The 22,167-nt window shown below is 41.6% G+C and overlaps 1 protein-coding gene across 1 annotated transcript in view; it reads right to left on the reverse strand.

Annotated features, from left to right (window-relative positions):
* pds5b (PDS5 cohesin associated factor B) overlaps positions 1 to 22,167 on the reverse strand; it is a 32,448-nt gene that overhangs the window by 2,066 nt on the left and 8,215 nt on the right. The window contains exons 3-31 of the mRNA XM_084940421.1: positions 21,772 to 21,975; positions 21,364 to 21,450; positions 15,896 to 15,993; positions 14,973 to 15,099; positions 14,514 to 14,594; positions 13,854 to 13,994; positions 12,940 to 13,055; positions 11,705 to 11,799; positions 11,386 to 11,531; positions 10,942 to 11,093; positions 8,148 to 8,261; positions 7,981 to 8,062; positions 7,844 to 7,892; positions 7,574 to 7,713; positions 5,477 to 5,592; positions 5,258 to 5,363; positions 4,597 to 4,757; positions 4,281 to 4,404; positions 3,653 to 3,811; positions 3,270 to 3,338; positions 2,956 to 3,092; positions 2,614 to 2,737; positions 2,241 to 2,445; positions 2,047 to 2,161; positions 1,776 to 1,908; positions 1,548 to 1,667; positions 1,209 to 1,271; positions 965 to 1,107; positions 536 to 608 (exon numbers count right to left, since the gene is read on the reverse strand). Of these exons, the coding sequence (XP_084796547.1) occupies positions 536 to 608; positions 965 to 1,107; positions 1,209 to 1,271; positions 1,548 to 1,667; positions 1,776 to 1,908; positions 2,047 to 2,161; positions 2,241 to 2,445; positions 2,614 to 2,737; positions 2,956 to 3,092; positions 3,270 to 3,338; positions 3,653 to 3,811; positions 4,281 to 4,404; positions 4,597 to 4,757; positions 5,258 to 5,363; positions 5,477 to 5,592; positions 7,574 to 7,713; positions 7,844 to 7,892; positions 7,981 to 8,062; positions 8,148 to 8,261; positions 10,942 to 11,093; positions 11,386 to 11,531; positions 11,705 to 11,799; positions 12,940 to 13,055; positions 13,854 to 13,994; positions 14,514 to 14,594; positions 14,973 to 15,099; positions 15,896 to 15,993; positions 21,364 to 21,450; positions 21,772 to 21,975 (3,480 nt within the window). The remainder of the gene's footprint in view (positions 1 to 535; positions 609 to 964; positions 1,108 to 1,208; positions 1,272 to 1,547; positions 1,668 to 1,775; positions 1,909 to 2,046; positions 2,162 to 2,240; positions 2,446 to 2,613; positions 2,738 to 2,955; positions 3,093 to 3,269; positions 3,339 to 3,652; positions 3,812 to 4,280; positions 4,405 to 4,596; positions 4,758 to 5,257; positions 5,364 to 5,476; positions 5,593 to 7,573; positions 7,714 to 7,843; positions 7,893 to 7,980; positions 8,063 to 8,147; positions 8,262 to 10,941; positions 11,094 to 11,385; positions 11,532 to 11,704; positions 11,800 to 12,939; positions 13,056 to 13,853; positions 13,995 to 14,513; positions 14,595 to 14,972; positions 15,100 to 15,895; positions 15,994 to 21,363; positions 21,451 to 21,771; positions 21,976 to 22,167) is intronic.

The following is a 22,167-nucleotide window of genomic DNA, read 5'->3' on the forward strand; positions in this document are numbered from 1 at the left end:
TTTTTCTGTTGTTTGTTTTGAAAGGTAGGATTTCTGAGTCAGATGAAATCATGCATGCAAAGCAATAATGATGGTTTACACAATTTGTACACGTTAATCTAGTCTCGACTTCAATCCAGCTGGTGTTTGCACAGTTGTATCATAAAGCAGAGACACGGGGATTTACGACAGGCAGCACTCTGCCGAATCACGGCAACGCTCCCATCAGCTTCAGTATAATCTTTTATCACGGTTTTGCTTATTTGCTTATTTGCTTTTGTTTTACTTAAAAAACCCCAAAAGAAACAAACAAAAACCACCTCACACTAGAAAGAATAACTTACAATAGAGTAAGTCTGCACAGCCTCTTTGCGTTTAGATTACAGTCATTTCAATTTCAGTCAAGGTTGTAACAATAACTACTCCAATAGACTTTTTCAACACATATTTTTAAAGAATACATCCTGCTAAGATCTCATCAGAAATAAAGACGTGATCGCCACATCGACGTTTATCTTCTAAACAATCAATCTCGTAGCGCCTAAAGGAGAGTTACCTTGTCGACACTGTCTGCTCTCTTTAGGCTGATGTCCTCGTTTTCACTGTGATCCATCTCTGTGCTGTCATGCCTGAAAAATAACATCAATCATTACTTGTTACTATTTTAGTTACAAACAAAACAGAGTGCAACAAGTGACACAGTCTCCTGAATTTTCAACATTTGAAAATGATCCATAGACCCTACAATATTAGAATGAAACCCCAAACAGTTAGATAAACCCCTATGAACAAGTGCTTGGCAACAGTGGGAAGGAAAAACTCTCTCTTAACAGGAAAAAGCCTACGGCAGAGCGGCTACGCATGGAAACACATCCTACGTGCAAACACGGAGTGCCTGGAGCTAATCTGAGTCTTTTATCAGACCAAAATATTGCTGATACGTTACGTTTTCTGAGTGTGGGAGTCTTGCTGTTATATCTCCTACCTGCTTTTGCTGCGCTGTGGAGAGCCCGGGTTGGACGAGGAGTCGTTACTGGTGGTCTCCATACGAGAAGCTTTACTCTGGAGTTGTTTGCCCGCTGATGACAAGGGCTTGTTTACCGCCCCCAAAACGTTAGCAGACTTGGGCTTAAATAGGAAGGAGAGGTGGTCAGAGTGGAGCAGTGAGCTGGATGTGTGATCAACAAAACTAGTGAGCCCACATTATCATTTAAAAAGCTCGAGCTTACCTTTCCTGGTGTGAAGAATGCCTTCATCTCTGCTGGGAGATAATTTTTTGTGTTGCTGAAGTTCTGAAAGAGAGAAGCAGAGAGAACAGCAGCAATTAAAACAAAGCAGAAACACAAGCAGACGATCTCATTAGACAAAACATACCTGCTTTTTTTGTTTTTTCCCCTTTTTGATAATTTCTCTTCAAACAAGGACACGTTTATACAAAACTTAAGGCAGCTACTTTCTCATAACTCTTCGGAAGGATCTGCTAACACTAGCAATGCTGTCGTTTGCTCATTTTAACAAAGTGAAAAATGTTTTGGATGCTTTAAACTCTTTAGAGCACAGAGACCGACCTTGTCTGGTTTGGTAAAGAAGCGTGATGGCAGCACGGGGTCCTTTGGAGACTCCAGGCTGTAGGTGGTGCTCTTCGACATGATAATGTGCATGGCAACGTCACACACTGTGTAGAGTTTCTGCACAAGGAAGAAACAACAAACGTACGTCAGGGCAGCACTGATGACGGCAGCTGAAACACTGGCTGGATATCTACTGTCCATATTAGCTGCACGTTAAATGAGCACCTCATTCGTTTTGGGATCGGTGGCGGCCTGGGCGTCTTTCGTCTGCTTGATGTTTTCCACCATTTTTCTTATGAAGGCGTGGCTGTTGTTCTCATTCTTGGCCATTATAATCTCGAGGACAAACCACAGAGCCCTATCCAGGACAGCGAGTTTGACATTAAAAGGTACAAGTCATGATTAACCATCATAAAAACAGACTAAAACGTGACTGAAACCACAAACGCCAGGTTGGAATATTAAAAACCCATTTAAGAGATCATACACCGCTTACTCTTTAATTTCCTTTAGCTGCTCGATGTCTTGTACTTTGACATAGTCTGGGTCGTGTGCCAGAAGGTGGATGGTGTAGGGCACCACATACTCCGGCAGCAGAGAGAACAGCTTGTCTGTGGGTACACACACAGTGAATATGACACCACCCTCAAATGTCATCCGAAATCATCAGATATCGTTTGGTTTCTTTACCGCTGAGGGCAGCGTGCTGTTTGAGGTACTCGCGGCGTATGTTGACGTTTTTCACCAGGCACTGGCGAGCGTGAGCCCGCCTCTCCTTAACGGGGTCCTTGGCGCACAGAGCGAACACTGCCATGTATTCCAGCGGTAGCCGCAGACGGCACAGGCCCCGGTGAAGCTTCTGGGCAAAACACTGTCGCACCTGGTAGCACTCATCCTATAGCGCAAAGAAGAGGACACGGAGAACAGGAAACGCGATGATGAGGAGGATGAAATGGGACAAAATATCAGGGAGAAGAGGCAGAGGTGGAATAAAGATGAGCTGCACAGAAAAGGACTTGAACTGAAAATGCAGAGCCGGCAAATTAAATATGGCAGTTCTTACATTAATGACGAGCGCGCACAACTGGTATTGCTCCAACGTGATGATTTCGTGATAGCAGGGCTCCTGTGCCAGCTTCAGCAGGGCGCACGCCGCCGCCAGCCGCAGCCTCGACATGTCCGGTTTGCTAGAGAGAAACAAGAGGAAACAGATTTATTCATTTATCTACAAACGTTCTTACCATCAAAACCCCCAAAGGTCCAGAGCACCCATTAAAAGTGAGCGCTTCACTGAAAATTACACGACCTTAATCTGAGGACAAAGCTTTCTTTGAGCTGCTCAAGGGCCTGACACACACAGGACCTTAGGTTTGTCTGAGAAGCAGAGTTTATTTATTTTAATTACCCCATCTTGCCCTGTTCCGTTAGGTCTCCATCGCTGTGTAAGATAGCAGTCAGCATCCTCAGGGTGGAGTTGCCCGATTTGCTCTGGTTGTTCTTCACGCCTAGTAACCACCTCACCATCAGCTTGATGCCCTGGATCTGAATGAGGAAGATGAAAGAGTGAAAGATTAAGTGTTTTGCATTAATACATCAAGAGTGTGACAAAGTAATTAGGAGAATTCTGGCTCAGAGTAATCTTCAGATTAAACTACTTAAAAAACAAAAACAGCAGCCAGACGGAGCTTTTGAAGAGACACACAAACGTTCACTGCTGACCTTGGCCATGGTCTCTGGGGACACTTCATCATCGGGAACCCAAAGTTTGGTTGTTTTCTTTCCTGGGATCTACAAATAACACAAACAATTTGAATAATTCACATAAACTGAGACTTTAGGTCAACACAGCTGGGAATATTTATACAGCACATTTAAGCCAAAGTGCAATCAGAAGAAAAAAAAAACCCACTAATAATAATTAAATGAGTAAAATAAGACTAATTACATCAAAATGAAAAGTAATAAAAAAGTTACAAATAATAAAAGTAAAGGAGAAGCACTAATCTTAGGCTCAAAAGGCTAAAGAGAAGAGGCGTGCTTAAACACTGCAGAACAGTAAGAGGTGTACGTGGATGCGTGTGTATACTCATGCGAGTGTATACCCTGTCGTTCATGAGCAGATCCTTCACAATGAAGTTGGCGACTAGAGATTTGAGAGGTGCGGCAAACTGTTCTGGGGCCAGCTGGGCCAGGTGACCCAGGGTGGTCAAAGGAGTGATGAGCTGCTCCAGGTTAGCAGTGTCCAGACTTTTATGAAGAGGCTGAAGAAACACAACATGTCACTGACACAGTTTTAGGAGCACATAAAAAAAATAAATTAAAAAATAATCGTGGTTTCAAGCTCAGGATGGATTTGATGTAAAGTTAATGCAGGCGTCACATTGGGGTAAATACTCTGAGCACATCCATGAATGCAGACGGATTCTTTGTAACACAAAAAACAGGAAAATCTGCTGAAATAACACAATTAAAGGGTAAAGCACTGCAAACCACATTGGTTTCCCCTCTTAGATTCAGTTGCTTTGAAAGTTCCAGATAATCAGCAGTCACCCAATACTGGCCCAGAGTTCACTCACCGTCTAAAACAACATGTTTTAGGTCTTTTCGCCTTCCTTTTAAATCGAATTTCATTTTGATTGGCTGCCCCTCACAAACAAGATTTAAGCTAGGGATAGGGATATCCTCTCTCATTGACCACATAGATAAAAACCTGGCACCAAAGTGACTGACCTCAAAGATTTGGGCAAAGTGTGTGTCTCTGTTGCTGAACATGGCGTTGATGCAGTGGATGGCATATTTAGCCTGGCGGGGAGGGCCTCTCTTGGCTTTGGCCTGTAGTACCGGCAGTAGAACACTTGGGGGAGCAGACGGGAGAACACCATGAACAACACAAATACAGCAGAAAGTTGGGTCACAAGTCATGCACAGAGCAGCGTATCCTTAGTAAGTGTATAAATAATGCATCCCTGCATTCCAGGAGTGTCACTGCACATTACACAGCGCTGCAAGGCAAACAAATCAGCCAAATTTGGCTCATGAAACTCACGATTTGATGTGAGGAAAACTCTCCTCCATCTTGCTGCCTGTATTCTTGAAGATCTGCAGCGCTGCCTCTGCCACCTTCTCGTCATCCATTTTCAAACAGCCCAGCAGAGACTCAAACGTCTCTGCAGAGTGGAATGACACTGGATGTGTGAATGACAGCACCTGCGAGTGATGAAAGATGAGTCAAACAGCTGCACCGAGTACAATCAACACCTTTTCCACCTTACTGACATTTAAAACAAGAAGAAAGAAAAGAAACGAGCGTGATTGATATTTTAAGCACACCGTAAAGGGTCGAAAAGATGTGTGTGTGTTTTACTCATCATTAATTATCTGTTGTGTTTGTGTCACTATAAAAAGGCAGGACTGCAGGAGACATCATCCATCACCGAGTGCTTCTTTTTTTTCCCGTCACTCCACAATTTCAACCAACAACAATTCATTTATCACTGATTGCTAGACTGCAGGTAGCAATTGACACGACAGCAGCAGAAGTTACTGAGCGACTGCAGAGCCTATAATTTAGATTCATTCCTGCAGGTATTCTATTTTTGTTAAATGGTGCACTCACACACGATAATGAAAAGGCTTACAACAGAGTATCCATCGTGTCAATCTGCAGATAAACACCACAGGCGTTTGTGTTTATTACCGATCTTTACCTTCAGCAGTTCCAGCCCTGCTCTGATGGCCTCTTCAGTGGGAACACCTTCCTCTTCGTCATCAGCTGTTCCATCTATAGATTTGTTTACCTGTTTTATCAGAGCACTGATAGATGATGGTAGAGGTTAAATTTCTGCACCCTAGACTCAGATATGGCTGTTATTTGCACTCTTTTTATTTATTGAATAAGCTAAAATATGCATCCTGATGCACAGTACCTGATGGACTCTGTGTCGATGTGCACAGGAGCAATCCTCTCCAACAGGAACTTCACCATTTCCAGGAATGGATTGCTGGGTTGTTTGGGGCTGCCAAGTTTTTTAGTGATGTCTCTCTGAAAGGACGACAATTAAGAACTTCAATTTATTCATGCAGCACCAAACCACAACAATACGAAGACCCTAACAGAGAGAAAACTCCACCAATCAGATGAACCCCTAATGAGCCGGCACTTTGTGGCAACGCTTACAGCACCAGCTCAGGGTTTTATGACCGTAAGTCTACAAAATAAAAAATGTCTAAAACACACGACTGTAATATTCTCTGTGCCTTTTCGGTATTGCCAAACCAAAGCCACCTGGAGTGATATTTCACAGCTGGACTAAAATCTAATGCTGCTTTTTTTCATTTTTTTTAAAATGTGGAAATACAAACACAGCAGCGTGAACGCCCAACATCTCATATACTCACAGCAGTGAGCATCATCATTTAGTTCACTTAATTGTTGCCAACTTAGCAAATCTGCCGCAGGATTAAGCAACAGGAAAAAAATACCAAAAATACTTTCTAGTGAAATACTCTATTGTGCAAGTGTCTCATGCTTCCCCTCATTTCTTTCCATTTTCCAAGAAAAATGGGAAAGAAGCACAGTGATTTATGTGCAAACAAACGTAAATACAGTGTATAAAGCAAAACTGATTTTTCCTGTAATTTCTTTAAGTAATCTTCAGGAATACTTCTCCAGACGTCTTGAAGGACATGGCTGCCTTTCGTTCTGTTCTCGTGTTGTGTGCTTTTCTATCCAGCTATGCTTTTACTGCACTGGCAGTGTGTTTGTGATCATTGTCATCCTGAAGCTGCTGCCAATCAGATGCTCTCCAGAAGGTACTGCATGCTGGATCAAAATCTGATGGTACTTTTCTGCATTTGTGCTATTGATTTTCAGTCCAGGTCCTGTATAACTTGGCATACCTGAGCCTTTTCTGTTTCCTTTAAGAATGGCTCTTCCACTGAGACCATTTTTGATGAGGCTTCAGTGAGTAGCAGATGGATCAACTGAAGGTCTCTAGGCATTTCTGAGGTCCTCTGTCAGGGCTTTGATATATTTTCCTCCCCTAATTCAATAAATTTAAGATGGATCTTTAGGTCTGCCACTTTTTTTGGACTCGACTTGCCTAGTTTCCTCAAATTTTAAAGGACATGCTGCACATCATGCTGAGATACGACAAGTTTTTGGCCAGTAGCTCTTTTTGAATCACTGTCATGTTGCAAAAATAGAACGTTGCCAAGACTGTTACCTTTGGCAACGTTCACAGATTCAACTAACGAAACAGGAAAACATTTGTTTATGCATCAGGCTGCTACTAACAAAGTGTCTGAGGACGTTGTTTGCGCAGACACAACGCTGGCGCACAGGTGCCTTTTTGTGCTTGAGTGATTCATAGGTCAATGTTTTACAAACAAAAAGAAATCCTCTGTATATGATTAGGTACCATAAATGGATTAAAAATGAGTGAAAGAGCAGCTGATGTCCAAAGAAAAACTTTGAAGGATCTTCAGAAAGCCGGAGAATTACTGCTCAAGACCGCTACAGTCACACGTCTCAGTCTGTCTTCTGTGTTTGGCGAGACATCAGACAGAGAGACAGAAATTATGGCAGGCAGCCCTAATAAAATCCTCCTTACAGCGGAGCAGGGGTGGATTGTTTCAATACATTTCCCCACCGTGACAACGATCGGTCACTAAAACTGTCATGAAACCAAGCTGCCATCATGCTTCATGAAGACTAAAACTATAAAACATTTTAAAACCACCTTTGAAATGTACTAAAGTCGGGTAACTGCTCATTTAAAGGTTATTACAGATTATATATAATAAAGACAAGGATACTTTGGACTCAAAATACTGACATGTGTATAAAAGTGTCGTCTTATGCACAAAAATTGGAAGATGTGAACTCTATGAACAAATAAGTACATTTACGACTACAGTACCTATATGAAGAATCGGGTCAAATAACACAAAGCTAGTGGAGGGATGAAAGTATTTCGCTTAAAGGAAACCACATCGTTATCTCAAAGGAACTCAACACTCACCACACAGACTTCAGCTTGCTTGCAAGAGCACGCGGGGCTGACCAAGGTTTCTAACTGATCTCTGATTCGCTCATCATCATCCAGGACCTGAGCCAGCTTCTTCACAAAGTCCTGAGCCTTGCCAGGGTCTGGCAGGTTCCCTGTTCACAGAGAAATTTCAGCATGTCACAGTGAAATCGATGTGAAATAAGGGTGAGAAGGTCACCCTGCGATCACTTTTGTTCATTTTCCTGTTTGAAAGGACATGCTGAATTCAGAGAGATGCCTTACTTGTGATCACCATGACTTTGGCAAACACAGCCTTGTTGGATGCTTCAGACTGAAAACAAACAAACATACAGTTACAGAAAAACCTTTTAGAGACAAGTATAGTGCAGTTATTACAGTCTGTGGTGTGCGTCAGTTACCTTGGGTTTTTTGATCAGGTCCAGCAGGTCTTTGACATGGTGTCTCAACAGATTCTGGCACTTCCACATCTCATTCAAAGCTCTGCAGGTGAAAGAAGCAAGGTGATGTGTTTGCCAGGCCTCCTTTAATACACATGTTGTTGCATAACAATTAAAAACAGACTTACTTAACAGCATTTGTGTCCAGGGTGGCATACAGGTAGTATAGGCACTTCATTCTTTCAGTGGTTTCCAGGTTGTGAGGAACCATGTACTGGGCAAAAACCCGCTCCACCAGCAACCTGTACGTACAGAGGGCAAATTTTATGGAGAAAATTAAATAAATAATAATAAAATAATAAAAATGTTTGGGTGCGAGTGGTTAGTAATAGTTAATAGATCCTAGCCGGTACAGAAAGCAGCAGCTGAACCTTTAACTAAAACCAGAAGAGCGATATGACATCACTGAGCATCTCTACACAGGTTACTGATTTGATTTAGTACTCTGACTAATGGCTCCTGGGAGCTTTACTTTACTGCAGACATTACTTCATTACTTATTTAAATTAGCCCATTAGCCTGTGGGCAGCCAGAAAGCCTCAACAAAACCCTGCTGGCAGCTCCTGGGTCTAAATTCAAGTCTAGACGGGACTGCGCCTTTAACGTCAGGGCACCTCGGCTCTCGAAGGGCCTGCATTCAGAGCTCAGACTCAAACTGCCATCAGCACATCGACTGATCCTGTAAATATTCTCTTTCACTCTTGCTTCTATCCTTCTGTAACAAATCACCTCTGAATCTCCACCCACTCCACCCTGCCTGGACTAGGGATGGGTATCGAAAACCGGTTCTTGTTGAGAACCGGTTCCCACTGTTTCAATTCCTTGGAATTGTTTGGTATTTTTGCAAACAATTCCCTTATCGATTCCAGTCGTCCCGAATGACGTCACCACGTTGCGGAGCGTCATTTACCTGGCAGGAAACACGGCGCCTAAGCAGCTCAAACGCTCAAAGAGAACGGATGACAACAGGGCAACTTGCAATACTTGAAAAGTAGATATTTAATTTAAGGGAGGAAACACTACGAATATGCAAAAGCATTTGCTCACAAAACACGCGATAACCTTAAATGAATGTCGTGTTTTTAATTCCGCTCCGGACTCGTGAATCTCAACCCAGCAGCAGCGGTAACGTTTGCACGTCCTCTCCCGTTAATGCGGCAGGTAAATAATCAACTAACAGTGCATATTATGTTAGCGTGATCTGCCTTATTACAAAACCTGCTATTACTGTGCATTTAGGTGACCATGATGAGACAGACAGAGTTTGGCTGGCTCAGATGCTGGCAGTTGTCGCTGCAGTTTACCGGTAGCGTCTCCTTTCAGGCCAGGATAGACGAATGTCACCGAGCAGTGACTAAGTTTGTGGTAAAAGGCTTGCACCCATTTGCCACAGCAGATGGTAAGTGAATGTGTTTAATTGTATGCAGGGACATTACTGGATATTCTTGTGTAATTGCTACAGAATAATTTATGTTATACTTTGTTATTGCTACAGAAGAATATTTATTTTATTATTTTACATTTACAATTTTTTTTTCCTGGGGACCCTGTGACACCCCATTGAAGAGCCATAGGCTGTGGATCTCTTAAGATCTCACTGTTGGGTTTGTAAGGCCATGTTACTCCTAAATTTCTATCTTGTTCAAAGAGAAAATATAAAACAAAAGTTCTAAGCTAATCAACCTTAGTGTTCTCCTTTTTTAAAAAGAATCGACAAAGAATCGAATCGTTAAACAGAATCGAAAATGGAATCGGAATCGTGAAAATCTTATCAATACCCATCCCTAGCCTGGACTGTCTTCTTCACCTCTCTCGTGCGTCACCTGCTGCTTTGGATGGCTGACCGCACATATTTACACTCACTCGCTTAAACACACTTCCTGCCTCCCTCTCATTCACACACGAGTATTCTGACTTCCTTCTATTGACTTTCATTCCTCTTTACTCCACATCATACCTCCACCTCTCCAGGGTGTCTTCCACCTACTCCCACTTAAGATCACAGTCATCTGTCACACGTCTTCACTGTCTCTCAGCCCTCATGGTGCTGCACCACCATCACACACCTCACTGATATGTAAATTAATTAATTCAAACATAAGCTCAAATGTCAACACTCGTCACAACAACAACAACAACAACAAAACCCTTTTCAGCCTTTATGTGCTGAAGTTTTAGAGCTTTTCAAGGGGAAACTGCTGAACCAACACAAGTAAAGCTACCCAGCTGTTCACACAACACACATTCATACACTCCGACAACATCGGGCACTTTCCTGCCAGCAGCTGAGTGACTCCACAGCAGCAGAGATCACCTACACCCACAGAAAGTCCACTGAGATTTGAGTCCGACGCCTCGTTCTCTTCCTCTCCCTTTTCTTTTACTCAATTTAGGCTTTAAAAACCCATCTCAGTTTGCCTCGTATCAGCTAATCTACTTCTAATTCAGCTGGTGACATTTTGCAGAATGATGCTGTCCATGTTGAGTAAGTGTAGGTGGAGAAACAATCACACACCATCAAAGGAATGCTGCTCAAAGAATAATAAAAAGTCCCACGCACACAACTCCCTTACAAAAATATTTGGGACTGCTCTACATTATGAGCCTCGGCAGGGTGACAGAACCAGTCTCTCTTCCTCCATACAGCTATGACACCGCACTGATAAATGCAGCGCAGAGAAAGGTGGATATTAAAGGCAGATTTTAATGTTTCTGCTGGGAATAAACTTATTAGAGCTCATTTTCTACATTCAGTTAGTTATGCACAGAGCAGGAATTGTTCATCACAGTAAATTAAGACTCTGAAATGCACCACTACCAGCGCTTTCCTCTGCAATCACACAAAAAGTTAAAAAGTTAAACTCCCAGGTACTAAATGAATACATTTTGAACTGTAGCCAACAGAAAAACATGCACACAAACCTGTCATCAATGCTGTTCTGGTAGTAGATGTGCAGCAGCTTGTCTTTGATCCAGGAAATCTGTTTTGAGGCCTCCCTCCCGCCTTCTCCCTGCAGCGAGTACTTCCTGTAGATCGATGCAAGGCCCATCATGGCCTCCTTACGCACGCGCCACTGACGGCAAATTAAAAAGAAAACGTTTCAATGAAACTACTAGTTAGAAAATAAAATATTCAACGGGCAGGTGCAGCGGCTGATGTGACTGTTTACTGCCATTTAAGCCAAACATGTACCAGCAAAAATATTAATAATCAAATTATAAATCTCACTATTAGATCAATAAACCCAAAACAAACAACAACAGTGTAACTATATCTGAAACAATCTGATACATCAATAATAAAATAATACTAATAATAACAACATCATCATCATTATTGACCAGGATTTAAAAAACATGACTTACTCTCTTGTCCAAAGTCCTCTCCTTTACATAATTGAGCAGTGCATCGTTGACTAGAGACAAATCCTTCTTGGCAGCCGTTACTATAGAGACAATGACATCATGGCGAATAGCCTCCTCTGGGTCATGTGATCTGACCCTCAAGTATTCTGGGGAAGGAAACGGGAACAAATGAGTGGGACGTGAGAGGACTGGCTACCTTGAACGCAAAGAAAGCACCAGGCAGCTGCTTCTCATTTCACGTCGAGCACACACTCGAGCGGCCTTCACGCAGATGCAGTTCTCAGCACACAAAAGCACGAAAGTGTCCGTGTGTTTTTACCTGTGAGGTCTTTGGCCAGGTCTGGGTGGTTCATGAGACAGTGACTGGCGAATTTGACACACTCCAATCTGATAGGCACGTGGATGTCATTAAACCTTTTTTGATAAAAGAAACGGACGTTAATGTCGGCGACTTTAAAAGGTGGCTCGTACATGAACGCAGATCTAAGAAGACGGCGTCTCATGTGGGTACACAACATACATCAACAAGCTCACTTTATATTACACTCTGTCACATGACTCCCGCCAAACCCTCCCACATATTTTGGACACGCAGTAAAATTCAGGTATATCGGGGCCGAATAAGTCTAACTCTAAGCCAGATAAACTAGCTAAGATGCACTTGACAGGGTCGAACCCTGTAAAACTAATGAGATACAAATTACAGCCCAGACTCTCTTTGTGGATTAACAGCAGCGTGTAATCTGTTTAACCGTCTACAGGCAGGCTTCACCAGACTCTCCCAATGGGTTTAAGAGATATATTAAGGTGAAAAAACTCACTTCTGGCGTGTGACGTGCTCAGTGTCACACACACCCTGATATAAGAGAACCCAGTAGATTCTATTTTATTTCTCATGGTAAGAGCAGGAAACTGTAGATACGCTGCATGTAAGCAGTCTACTGCTAATGTTTGTTTCCATCCTGTGCTCTCATCTACTCTACTTTAATACATAGTATTATCTATGAGCCATTAAAGGGCCAGTTCACCCACAATTCCACACCTGAAAACTGCTTGATCAGCTGCAGGAAGTATTCTCAACTCTTCCCTTTGTTCTTTGCAAGACTTGATTTTATAATACAACTGTACGACTGTTCAATGCAACACCATGACACGCGTACATTAATGACAAGCACAGTTCTATTTTTCTCATTTATTTTAATTATCTACAGCCTCGTGTTCACACCCGATTCTCCATCTGTCTTTGTTTTGATCATCTCTCCGGCCTATGGCAAACAGTTCGCTGTGTTTTATCACACAGGATTTGTGTGGCATTTAGGCAGTAATAATCAGAAAGTGAAGAATCCAGTGTAACCACAAGAAAAAGAAAATATATTTAGTTTTAATATGGTTTAAAATATAGTATTAATCCAAAAGTGAACCAACCAATTGATACTAAATGCAAGCTAAAAAAGAAAAGATGATTCTTTTGTCTCTTTGAAAGCAAAGTTATCAATCAAAATGATCCATCGCGATTATAGAGACATTTGTCAGATCCACAACACTGAATCCCACCTGCCCAGGTAACACTGCCAGAGTGGTTTGTTCTGCGCAGCCAACTCAGAGTCCTTGGCTCCAAACATCTTAGCCAGCAGCTTCACCACCTGCAGCCTCTCATCATTATCATTACTCTGCAGAGACGAGCGGGGAAAGAGAAAGAGACGGGGAGAGAAATGATGCACCAAAATCGGCTGCGTCGATTGGAACGAGGTGCCAAGTCATTTACATTAACTACACGGGAAACATTACCGTTTTCATAACAGACAATGGCAGTACTTTCTTTGGTATCAATCTTGTTTGCAAATCAGCAGCAAGACAAAGGGAGACGAGGAAGGAAGAGGGAAGGGGTGAGCATGAAAGAAAGACAAAAGTGCAATAGGGGGAGGAAAGAGGAAAGAAAGAGTGAGAGATAAAAAGATGAAACGAGCGCGAGTGAGAGAAAGGCAAAGGGGGAGCAAGCATCAGAAAGAGAGAGAGAGAGAGAGAGCGAGAGGGGTTCTAGTCTAAAGCAGAGAGATTTTATCACAGCTATTATTTTGAGGAGACAGCAGTGATCCTCACTCCCCATGAACAGTTAATGAGCGTTATCCATCAGCGGGATGCCTTTATGAGACACTGCAGAGGCAACATTATGCTGACTGGCTGACTGCTTTATCTTTCTAATATGAATCAACAAACCTGCAGAGAAAGTGAAAATGTGCAGTTCTGTGTGTAATGGCTCCAAGACTTAAGGCTTTTGCAGATTGACTGTAGTTATAATATCAATACTTATTGAAGTATTGCTGCTTAATCTAAAACTACTGCTAACATCACAATGCAACTGCTTTAAAAATATTAAATTCTTGTAAATATCATAATATTACGCAAAACAACTACACAAACAAAGATAAAATAAATAAATAAATAAATGTGGATTTTTTCCCCTATACCTTGAGCTTGAACTCCAGCTGCGGCAGCACTGAGAGCAGCAGGTGGCTGTCTATGTTGTAAAGCTCCAAGATGAGGTCAAAAACATGCTCAGACAGATCGCTGACTGAGGTCTTTCCCAGCATCAGCACCTGGTTGAAAAACTGATGCAGACGACAGAGCAGGAGGAGTAAAGATTACTGATGAAACTCCTACATGATCGCATGACTCAAACTCGGACTGCGTTAGCGGAGAGAGGAGTAAGTACGTGTGTGCAAGACCATAAATCATCTTACGTATCTGAGATCCACCACAGAACAGCTATTGAAGGTGGGAGGGATTCGGTATTTTAACCAAGGACGTGTAAACCACGTGGATTAGGAGGCATTAGAAGTTTGCCGTAATGTTCACCATATCTCTTAGCTTCATTAGCACAGATATGAAACTCCTACAGCACAGAAACATTTCAAGCATGGCAGGCTGTGCTTTAAGTAGAGTTAATATCACATTCTTCATATCACACTACACGCCACCGACTTCAGAGCCACAGTTACACCTCTGAAAGTATCACTTTTGAGTGTTATGACTGTTAACAGCTTTAAATATGATTATGTCTCCTGTGTAAAATGAAGTAAAGGATTAAAACAGCACTATAAATAAGAGGATCAAAGATTTAATCTTACATTGGTGATGTAGGGTTCAATAGCCTGGGCAGTCCTCTTCAGCAGAGCTTTGGCCAGGTCATATGCTTGTTTATTCAAATTCTGGATAACAACAACAAAAACAAATTGGTGAATAAAACAGAAAACCACAGCAATGTTCAGAGATGTGGCTGTGAAAGACGAGGGTGTAGTCCATCATTTCTTGTCTGAATGCCATTTGGATAGTTCGGGAGCAGATGTCCACACATTCTTGTGGACCAGTGCTTAAGCTGCTTTACCTCTTCCCACCTGCAGGGGTCTCACTGAATTAGAGAGGATGGAAAATCATACTGGCCTCAGTCTAGTGAACATTTCAATTTATTTTTTAAGGCTTTCCTTTGCTGAGCCGGATCATCTACTTGGATCATCTTTTGTGGCGGTACTACGAGCGCGTTACTGAGACAGTTAAACGGATGCGCATCTGCACTTCACCCAACGTACCTTGTGCGCCGGCACTAGATTGACCAACACGGTGTCCAGCAGCTCCTGCGATACGGTGTCTCCCTCACAGATGATGGAGCTCATCAGATCCACCATATGCATGTGCACTTTCTGGTTGTGCCCGTTGCTAGGGAAACAATGCACAAAAGGTCAAAGATTAAGGAAGGACTCTTTGTATAACTGATGTGACTTGTTGTTTTTCTGGCAGGACCTCTCATTTCAAAAAGTAACCTTCCTCACAAACAAAACACTGTGCGTCTTTGAAAATGCACCGCTCACACAAAGGGTGGGTAAACCTGCTCATAATGATCTGCACTACAGCAGGGCAGCAAAGCTTATTAGCTAAATTTAAATCTGATTGACTGTCTTCCTTAACAGTACCAAGCATTACCAGTCTCATTATGTCGCACTCTCTGGAAACACCACTTCCACACATATTAACACCATCTCACCAACACCTGCTGGATCACTGAGAATATTTTAAATGGAAAGCAGGCTTCTTTAGATTCTTTCAATGCAGTAAAAAGAATTAAGCACCGTGTTGGCACAACCTTGACACAGACAACCACAATCTTTCCAGTGGCAAAGAGCCAGATTCTGTACTGCAGAATTTAGCCCTGGAGGTTGTGTTCAGCACAGTAAAATTGAGAGGTGGGGGTTTAGAAGAAAAAAGAAGAGAGGCGAGAGGGCAATCACTTAGAAACAACTGTACCGCTACTGTGCATTTTTACGATGCAGCAGCAAAGACAATTTTCAGATGTTTGAATCACAGCAGCTTAGCGCTGTCAGGACTGCAGGAAGGCAAAAAAAAAAATAATAAAGGAAGGAAGGAATTAGAAAAACTAAAAATCTGGGCACAGACTCACATGCAATACACCATGAAAACCGAGGTGGTTGGTTGTGACTTATAAATAGGGACTCACTTGATGACCTGGAAGAGAGTTCTGTAGAGCTGGGTGAAAATCTCGTTGCTGTCTTCAAGCTCAAAGCAAATGTTGTAGGATTTCACCCATGCGATGTTCTGGGGGAAAAAAGGAAAAAGAGGCGACAAGATATATATGAAAATATTCATGCAGCACAGCTGTGTTTTCTTGTCAAGTGGTTAAAACACTTATAGCCTTCAAAGTTGATAGGGTGACAAAATTCAGCTCTTATGAACGAGCATCAGCTCAGCTCAGTGTGCATGCGTCTACCTGCTGAATGCTCCTTCCCCCTTTAATTCAATTGTATTTATCTAGCACCAAATCACTGCAGCGGTCTTCTCAAAATGCTTTAAATTGTATCACAGAGATAAAGCCCAACAATCAAAGAGCACCCTTTGAGCAAGCACTTGGCAGTGGGAAGGGGAAAAAAATCCTGAGAGAACCAGGCTCAAGGAGGAGCAGCAATCTGCTGTAACTGGTTTACCTTCATTTCTGGTCTCTACCAACCTCTGAAGCCCAACAGTTCAACGCTCCAATAAGTGTCTCCTATTAAGTTCACTGCCCATTTTCTGACTGGGTTGAGCTGGAGGTTGGTGCTAAGTGGGTGCTAGGGTTGGGTACTAAAATATTATGCAGGTTCCAAAACCTAATAGGCTGTACAAACAAAAAATATTGTGCCACTTATCATTAATCCGTAAATATACACTGTATGGACAAAAGTACTGGGCCACCTGTATATAACATCTACACGAGCTGCATAGATTAACAGACTGTAGGGCCCAATCCACCTGTCCTTATCATGTAGCTGGTAGAATCTTCCTCTATGTCAATCCAACACATTTGCAGTTGTTTATTTACAGTCTGTGCTCTCCATCGTTGCAGACTTTTCAAAACTCAGATTGCTTTACAACATTTAATGGAAATGCATCTTGATGCAATACATGCAAAATTGTAGTTTAACATAAGCAGGCAAACACCAACAAGCACGAGAGACTTACAAATAAAGCAATCTTGAAACAATAAGTTGCAGCAAGTCTGACTGCTTTAGAAGTGCCTACTGTACCGGGTACAGTAATGCATGCAATCTTATGCTAATGGGACTTGCTAAACAAGAGGGAAAAAAACCAACAAACAAAAAACCAACAGCTATAAATGTAATCATTTCCAGGTAACATTCACTCTTGTTTTTTAAAATAAGCCTGAGGGTATTCAGCCGTGACACCGTGTCCTCTTAAGAGGACTGAAATCGGACACTAAAATAAAACTCGCACTCAGTCCCAACAGATAAGGACAAATGACACCAGAGGAAACAGTATTTCAGGGCAGTGACCAAGTTTAATGATAAAGCATATCAATACTGGCCAGTGCAAGGGCTTCAGTGTATTAGGGCTGCATGGCTCTGTATCTGGCTTGCTCTGATACACACAGCAGAAAGCACTGAGATAGCACGACAGTGGAGAAAGCAAATGTTGAGAAAGAGTGAGAAATTGTTCTTCCAAAGCCAACAACTACTCTGTGTGCTGTTAGCACAATTAAAACCTTTGCAGTTGAAAAAACAATTCAAGTCCTTCATTAAGCCACCCACTTAACATGCTTAAAAGTGACCTTTTCCACTACTCCCACTCTCCACTGATATGTTTTACATATCCACCGCATGCTTTGTAAGGATAACATATATTCTTTAAAGCTAGTTAGTATGAACTTGGCCTGCTTTGAAGTTAGTGTGAGCTGACTCTACTGCAGGAAGATTACTTCCTCATCAGAACTGCTTAATATAAGGCTGAGATGAGCTCACAGTGATCTTGACCATCAAATTTTAATCAGTTCATAAATTAGGCCTGTGCCATATCAAACCATCTGTTATAGATCATTAATCCGTAAATATACACTGTATGGACAAAAGTACTGGGCCACCTGTATATAACATCTACACGAGCTGCATAGATTAACAGACTGTAGGGCCCAATCCACCTGTCCTTATCATGTAGCTGGTAGAATCTTCCTCTATGTCAATCCAACACATTTGCAGTTGTTTATTTACAGTCTGTGCTCTCCATCGTTGCAGACTTTTCAAAACTCAGATTGCTTTACAACATTTAATGGAAATGCATCTTGATGCAATACATGCAAAATTGTAGTTTAACATAAGCAGGCAAACACCAACAAGCACGAGAGACTTACAAATAAAGCAATCTTGAAACAATAAGTTGCAGCAAGTCTGACTGCTTTAGAAGTGCCTACTGTACCGGGTACAGTAATGCATGCAATCTTATGCTAATGGGACTACAGATATTTGTAGTGATATAAAAATGTCAAATCATTGCCATATTTTTATGTTTCCTAGTGCATTTTACAACATAATAAGCCCAGGCACGTCTGAAAGCGAGAGTTGTGTGTCAGCCTCTGATCCAGTACCTAAAAAGAAAGCTCAACAATGCACAATACTTTGTAAAATATGCAAGAATACTGTTCCCTCTGAAGGTGGAACATTGGAGTTGTTTCACTGCTTGAGGCTAAAACACACCGCCGAGTACCGGCAGTCTACAGAGGAGGAGATACTAACAGCTGGTGACATGTGACCCAAAGGTAAACAGACAACTCCACTGAGCTTCACTGGAGAGCTCGCTAGCTGCGCTCCATATGACAGTAAGAGCAAACAGTGGATGGAGATTACTGATGCAGCTACATGGTGGCAAAGCAGGGCTTTAAGCATTTGGTTAAAAAGACTGAGCCAAGTCACAACATCTCAGGAAGATAATATTTTTCGATTTTATCACATGGCAGTATTTGTGCAGGTTGTTGAAGTGCTTCAAGGCTAAATTTCGAGCAAAAACATTACCTAGGTAAACGATATCTCTCACGACCATCATGAACACTTGTGCTTAGTTTAAGCATGTACAACCCTTGCCCCTCCCCCAAAATACAATAGGTGTAGTTCCAGCTATTAAAACTCTGTATTACACACTCCCACAACAGATCATTTGGACTTCACTGTTGCTGTGTTAACAATAATCATTAAAAAAAAAAAAAAAAAAAAAAGAATAAAAATGGCAAGATTTCCCTCGTCTTCAAATGGCCCATTTATGCCACAGTTAGAACTGCAGCTTTAATTACAATCCTAATAATCATTACGTTGCATACAAAAGACAATGACTTGCAATTAAAAGCAGTTTGTCTCTTTCAATTTGTGGGGAAATTGCTTCTTGGCACAAACTCATAATTTAATGAAAAACACACACACACACACACACACACACACACACACTGAACCACACAAGCAGGAAGACCGAAAAACAAAAACCATTAACGAGGGAAAAATCAAATCAAATCAGAACGAGATTCTTCAAAGAGCTTCCAAAAATGCTAAAGGCTAATTTAGTTTAAATAAATAATTTTTTGAAGGCGCAGTAAATTTTTTAATCCTTTAAACGGAGTTCAGATACAGTTAGCTGCAGTCATTTATTTATGGGCTCAAAATGTGGTCATAAATATTTTGTACTTGTAAAAAAGATTTGTATGTGTAAAAAAGATTTGTGTGTGCGTAAAAAAGATTTGTATGCGCGTAAAAAAGATTTGTGTGTGCGTAAAAAAGATTTGTGTGTGCGTAAAAAAGATTTGTGTGTGTAAAAAAGATTTGTGTGTGCGTAAAAAAGATTTGTGTGTGTAAAAAAGATTTGTGTGTGCGTAAAAAAGATTTGTGTGTGGACTTAGAAAAAAAACCCCTGCAAGTTACAAGTACGAATTTTGACCCCATTTTTCTTCCTTTCATCTGATTGGTCAATGTCATGTCAATCACAAATGTAACAATCCAATCAGAGAACAGATGGGTTTGGCTGTTGGAGGGGCGCTTTTTTTGAACTGCAGGTCTTTGAAGGGAATAAATGCCCTTTTACATGCCAACCCAGCGTTTTCCTTCATCACCACGAAGGAAAACAGTCTGTGGTCATCCGAGTTTGGGGATTTTTGTGTCACAGGTCTACGTGTTTAATATAGGGACTTCCACAGCCTTTTCAACAGCGCTGCGGACCGCGGGGTGGGGGCGGGCAGTGTTTTGGAAATGACAGTCTTCATTACAAAGCTTTCTTCGTTATGAATTAGCATACATGTTTTTATTGAACATTTGAAGAACCAGCAAAAAAAAACAGAAACTCTTGTAGAGGACATAAAGTCAGAGATAGAAAAGACAAGGAGCAGGTGCATCTAGTACAGGTAGAGCTGCTGCAAAAACCCACAGAGCCCAGCAGCCAGCGCAACAAATTCTGGATCCTTTGCTTTTAGTTAGCAGTTAGCATTAGCAGCACATCCTGCGTCTGATGTGAAAGGACTTTTATGCTGCGCACTGTGACTCACAGCAATGGTCCTGGGTCAGCCCTGACTTTGTGTTAAACTAATCCTAAAGTAATAATGGTATTTCTAACCACTGATATAGCACAACTTTATCCTTTCAACAGCTACTGAAAGTTAGGGGACCTAGCTGCTATCGGATATTTATATAGAGATCCTCCAGCTTCAAACTGTATCACCCTTCAAGGACCTGCAGTTCAAAAAAGCGCCCCTCCGACAGCCAAACCCATCTGTTCTTTGATTGGATTGTTACATTTGTGATTGACATGACATTGACCAATCAGATGAAAGGAAGAAAAATAGGGTCAAAATTCGTACTTGTAACTTGCAGGGGTTTTTTTCTAAGTCCACACACAAATCTTTTTTACGCACACACACATCTTTTTTACGCACACACAAATCTTTTTTACGCACACACAAATTCTTTTTACACATACAAATCTTTTTTACGCACACACAAATCTTTTTTACACATACAAATCTTTTTTACAAGTACAAAATATTTATGACCACATTTTGAGCCCATATTTATTATGCAACCAGGAGTGCACACATGCATTAGGCCTCAGTCGCACAAAGTTGGAAGGAAAAGGTGTACTCTCCGACCAAACAGAGACTGGTTGCTAGGAGTTGCTGAGTGAAATCTATTGCAAAGAGAAAGCCATCCTTTCTCAGTGCACGGCTGACCCTTTACCTGCACAATGCAACGCATGCTGAATGCAAGACTTTACGGTGGCACTTTAACATGCCTTTCAGAGACATCAGAAATACTACTTTATTGTAAAAAAAGCATCTCTGCTGCCATTTAGAGATAGCATCCACACACAGAGCAAAGCCTTCAGCAAAAGAAGTAACCAATATCCAAGTGGCTGTTCCTGACAGTTCTGTGATGCACAAGCCTCCATTGTAGCAACCAGGTGTACACCTCTTGATATTTAATGTCACAACAAACAACTCCACTGTTGCAATTAAAGAGCCAGGACAGCACAACCACACCGCAAATTTTGTAAAAGCTCAAATTAAACTCCTCGCTGTATTTTGATCAAACTACTTGGGACCAAATTCAATTTACTGTGACCAAAGCCCCAGTGCTACACGTTAGCCACAAAAGCTCAGTCACGCACCTCCAGCAGGTAGAAGTATCTGTTGAACTGTGCGCTTTTAGTGTCCTCCAGGCCTTTCAGTTGTCTGGTGATGAACATGAAAATGTCCTAGACAAAACAAAAACACGCATACAGTGAATCCTTCATGTGAGCAGCTCTACTAAGCAAAATTCAGGCATGATCAAAAAATTACACTAAAGTAAATATAAATACATTGAAAATGTTCAAACTGTTAACAAAGGAAACACACTGAAGAAGTCACATCTCCAGCTGAATGAATTTCAAGTACACCTGTTGACTGAATATATCAATTTGTCCAATTAGCATTAAATTATTCCTCTAGAGAAGCAAAAGCAGGGTTGTCTAATTACAACAGTAACTCTAACAAGACAGAGTGAAGAAATTTCGAGAAAATATGAATCACCCTACCTTTAGCTTGTCTGGGGAAGTGTAAGGGGCCTCTGGGGCATAAATCCTGAATATGTCTGCCAGACAGCAGGCCACCAACAGACGCACATCTTTATCTGGGTGTTTGAGAAAGAAGTCTGAGGCCAGGTGGAGGGCCAGGTTCAGGTAGAGCTCCTTCTCTTCCTCAGAGTCCTGGTCCATGTCCATGAAGGTCTTGACAACCATCTAGAAAAGAGATTGGGCATTTTAAATGGGGGAAGGCAAGTCCCCGAGGTTAATGACCGAGCAAGGGGTAAAACAATCATCACTCCAAGACAATGAGGTTTAAAATGGGTTTATTCAGGTACACCAAGCAAAGTGAAACATTTTGTTTTAAAAAGATGATTATTCTTTCACTGATATATCAGCAATATTCCT

This window comes from Perissodus microlepis, chromosome 10 (genome assembly GCF_051167445.1).
Source record: "Perissodus microlepis isolate ML-2025 ecotype Zambia chromosome 10, ASM5116744v1, whole genome shotgun sequence".
NCBI classification, from domain to species: domain Eukaryota; kingdom Metazoa; phylum Chordata; class Actinopteri; order Cichliformes; family Cichlidae; genus Perissodus; species Perissodus microlepis.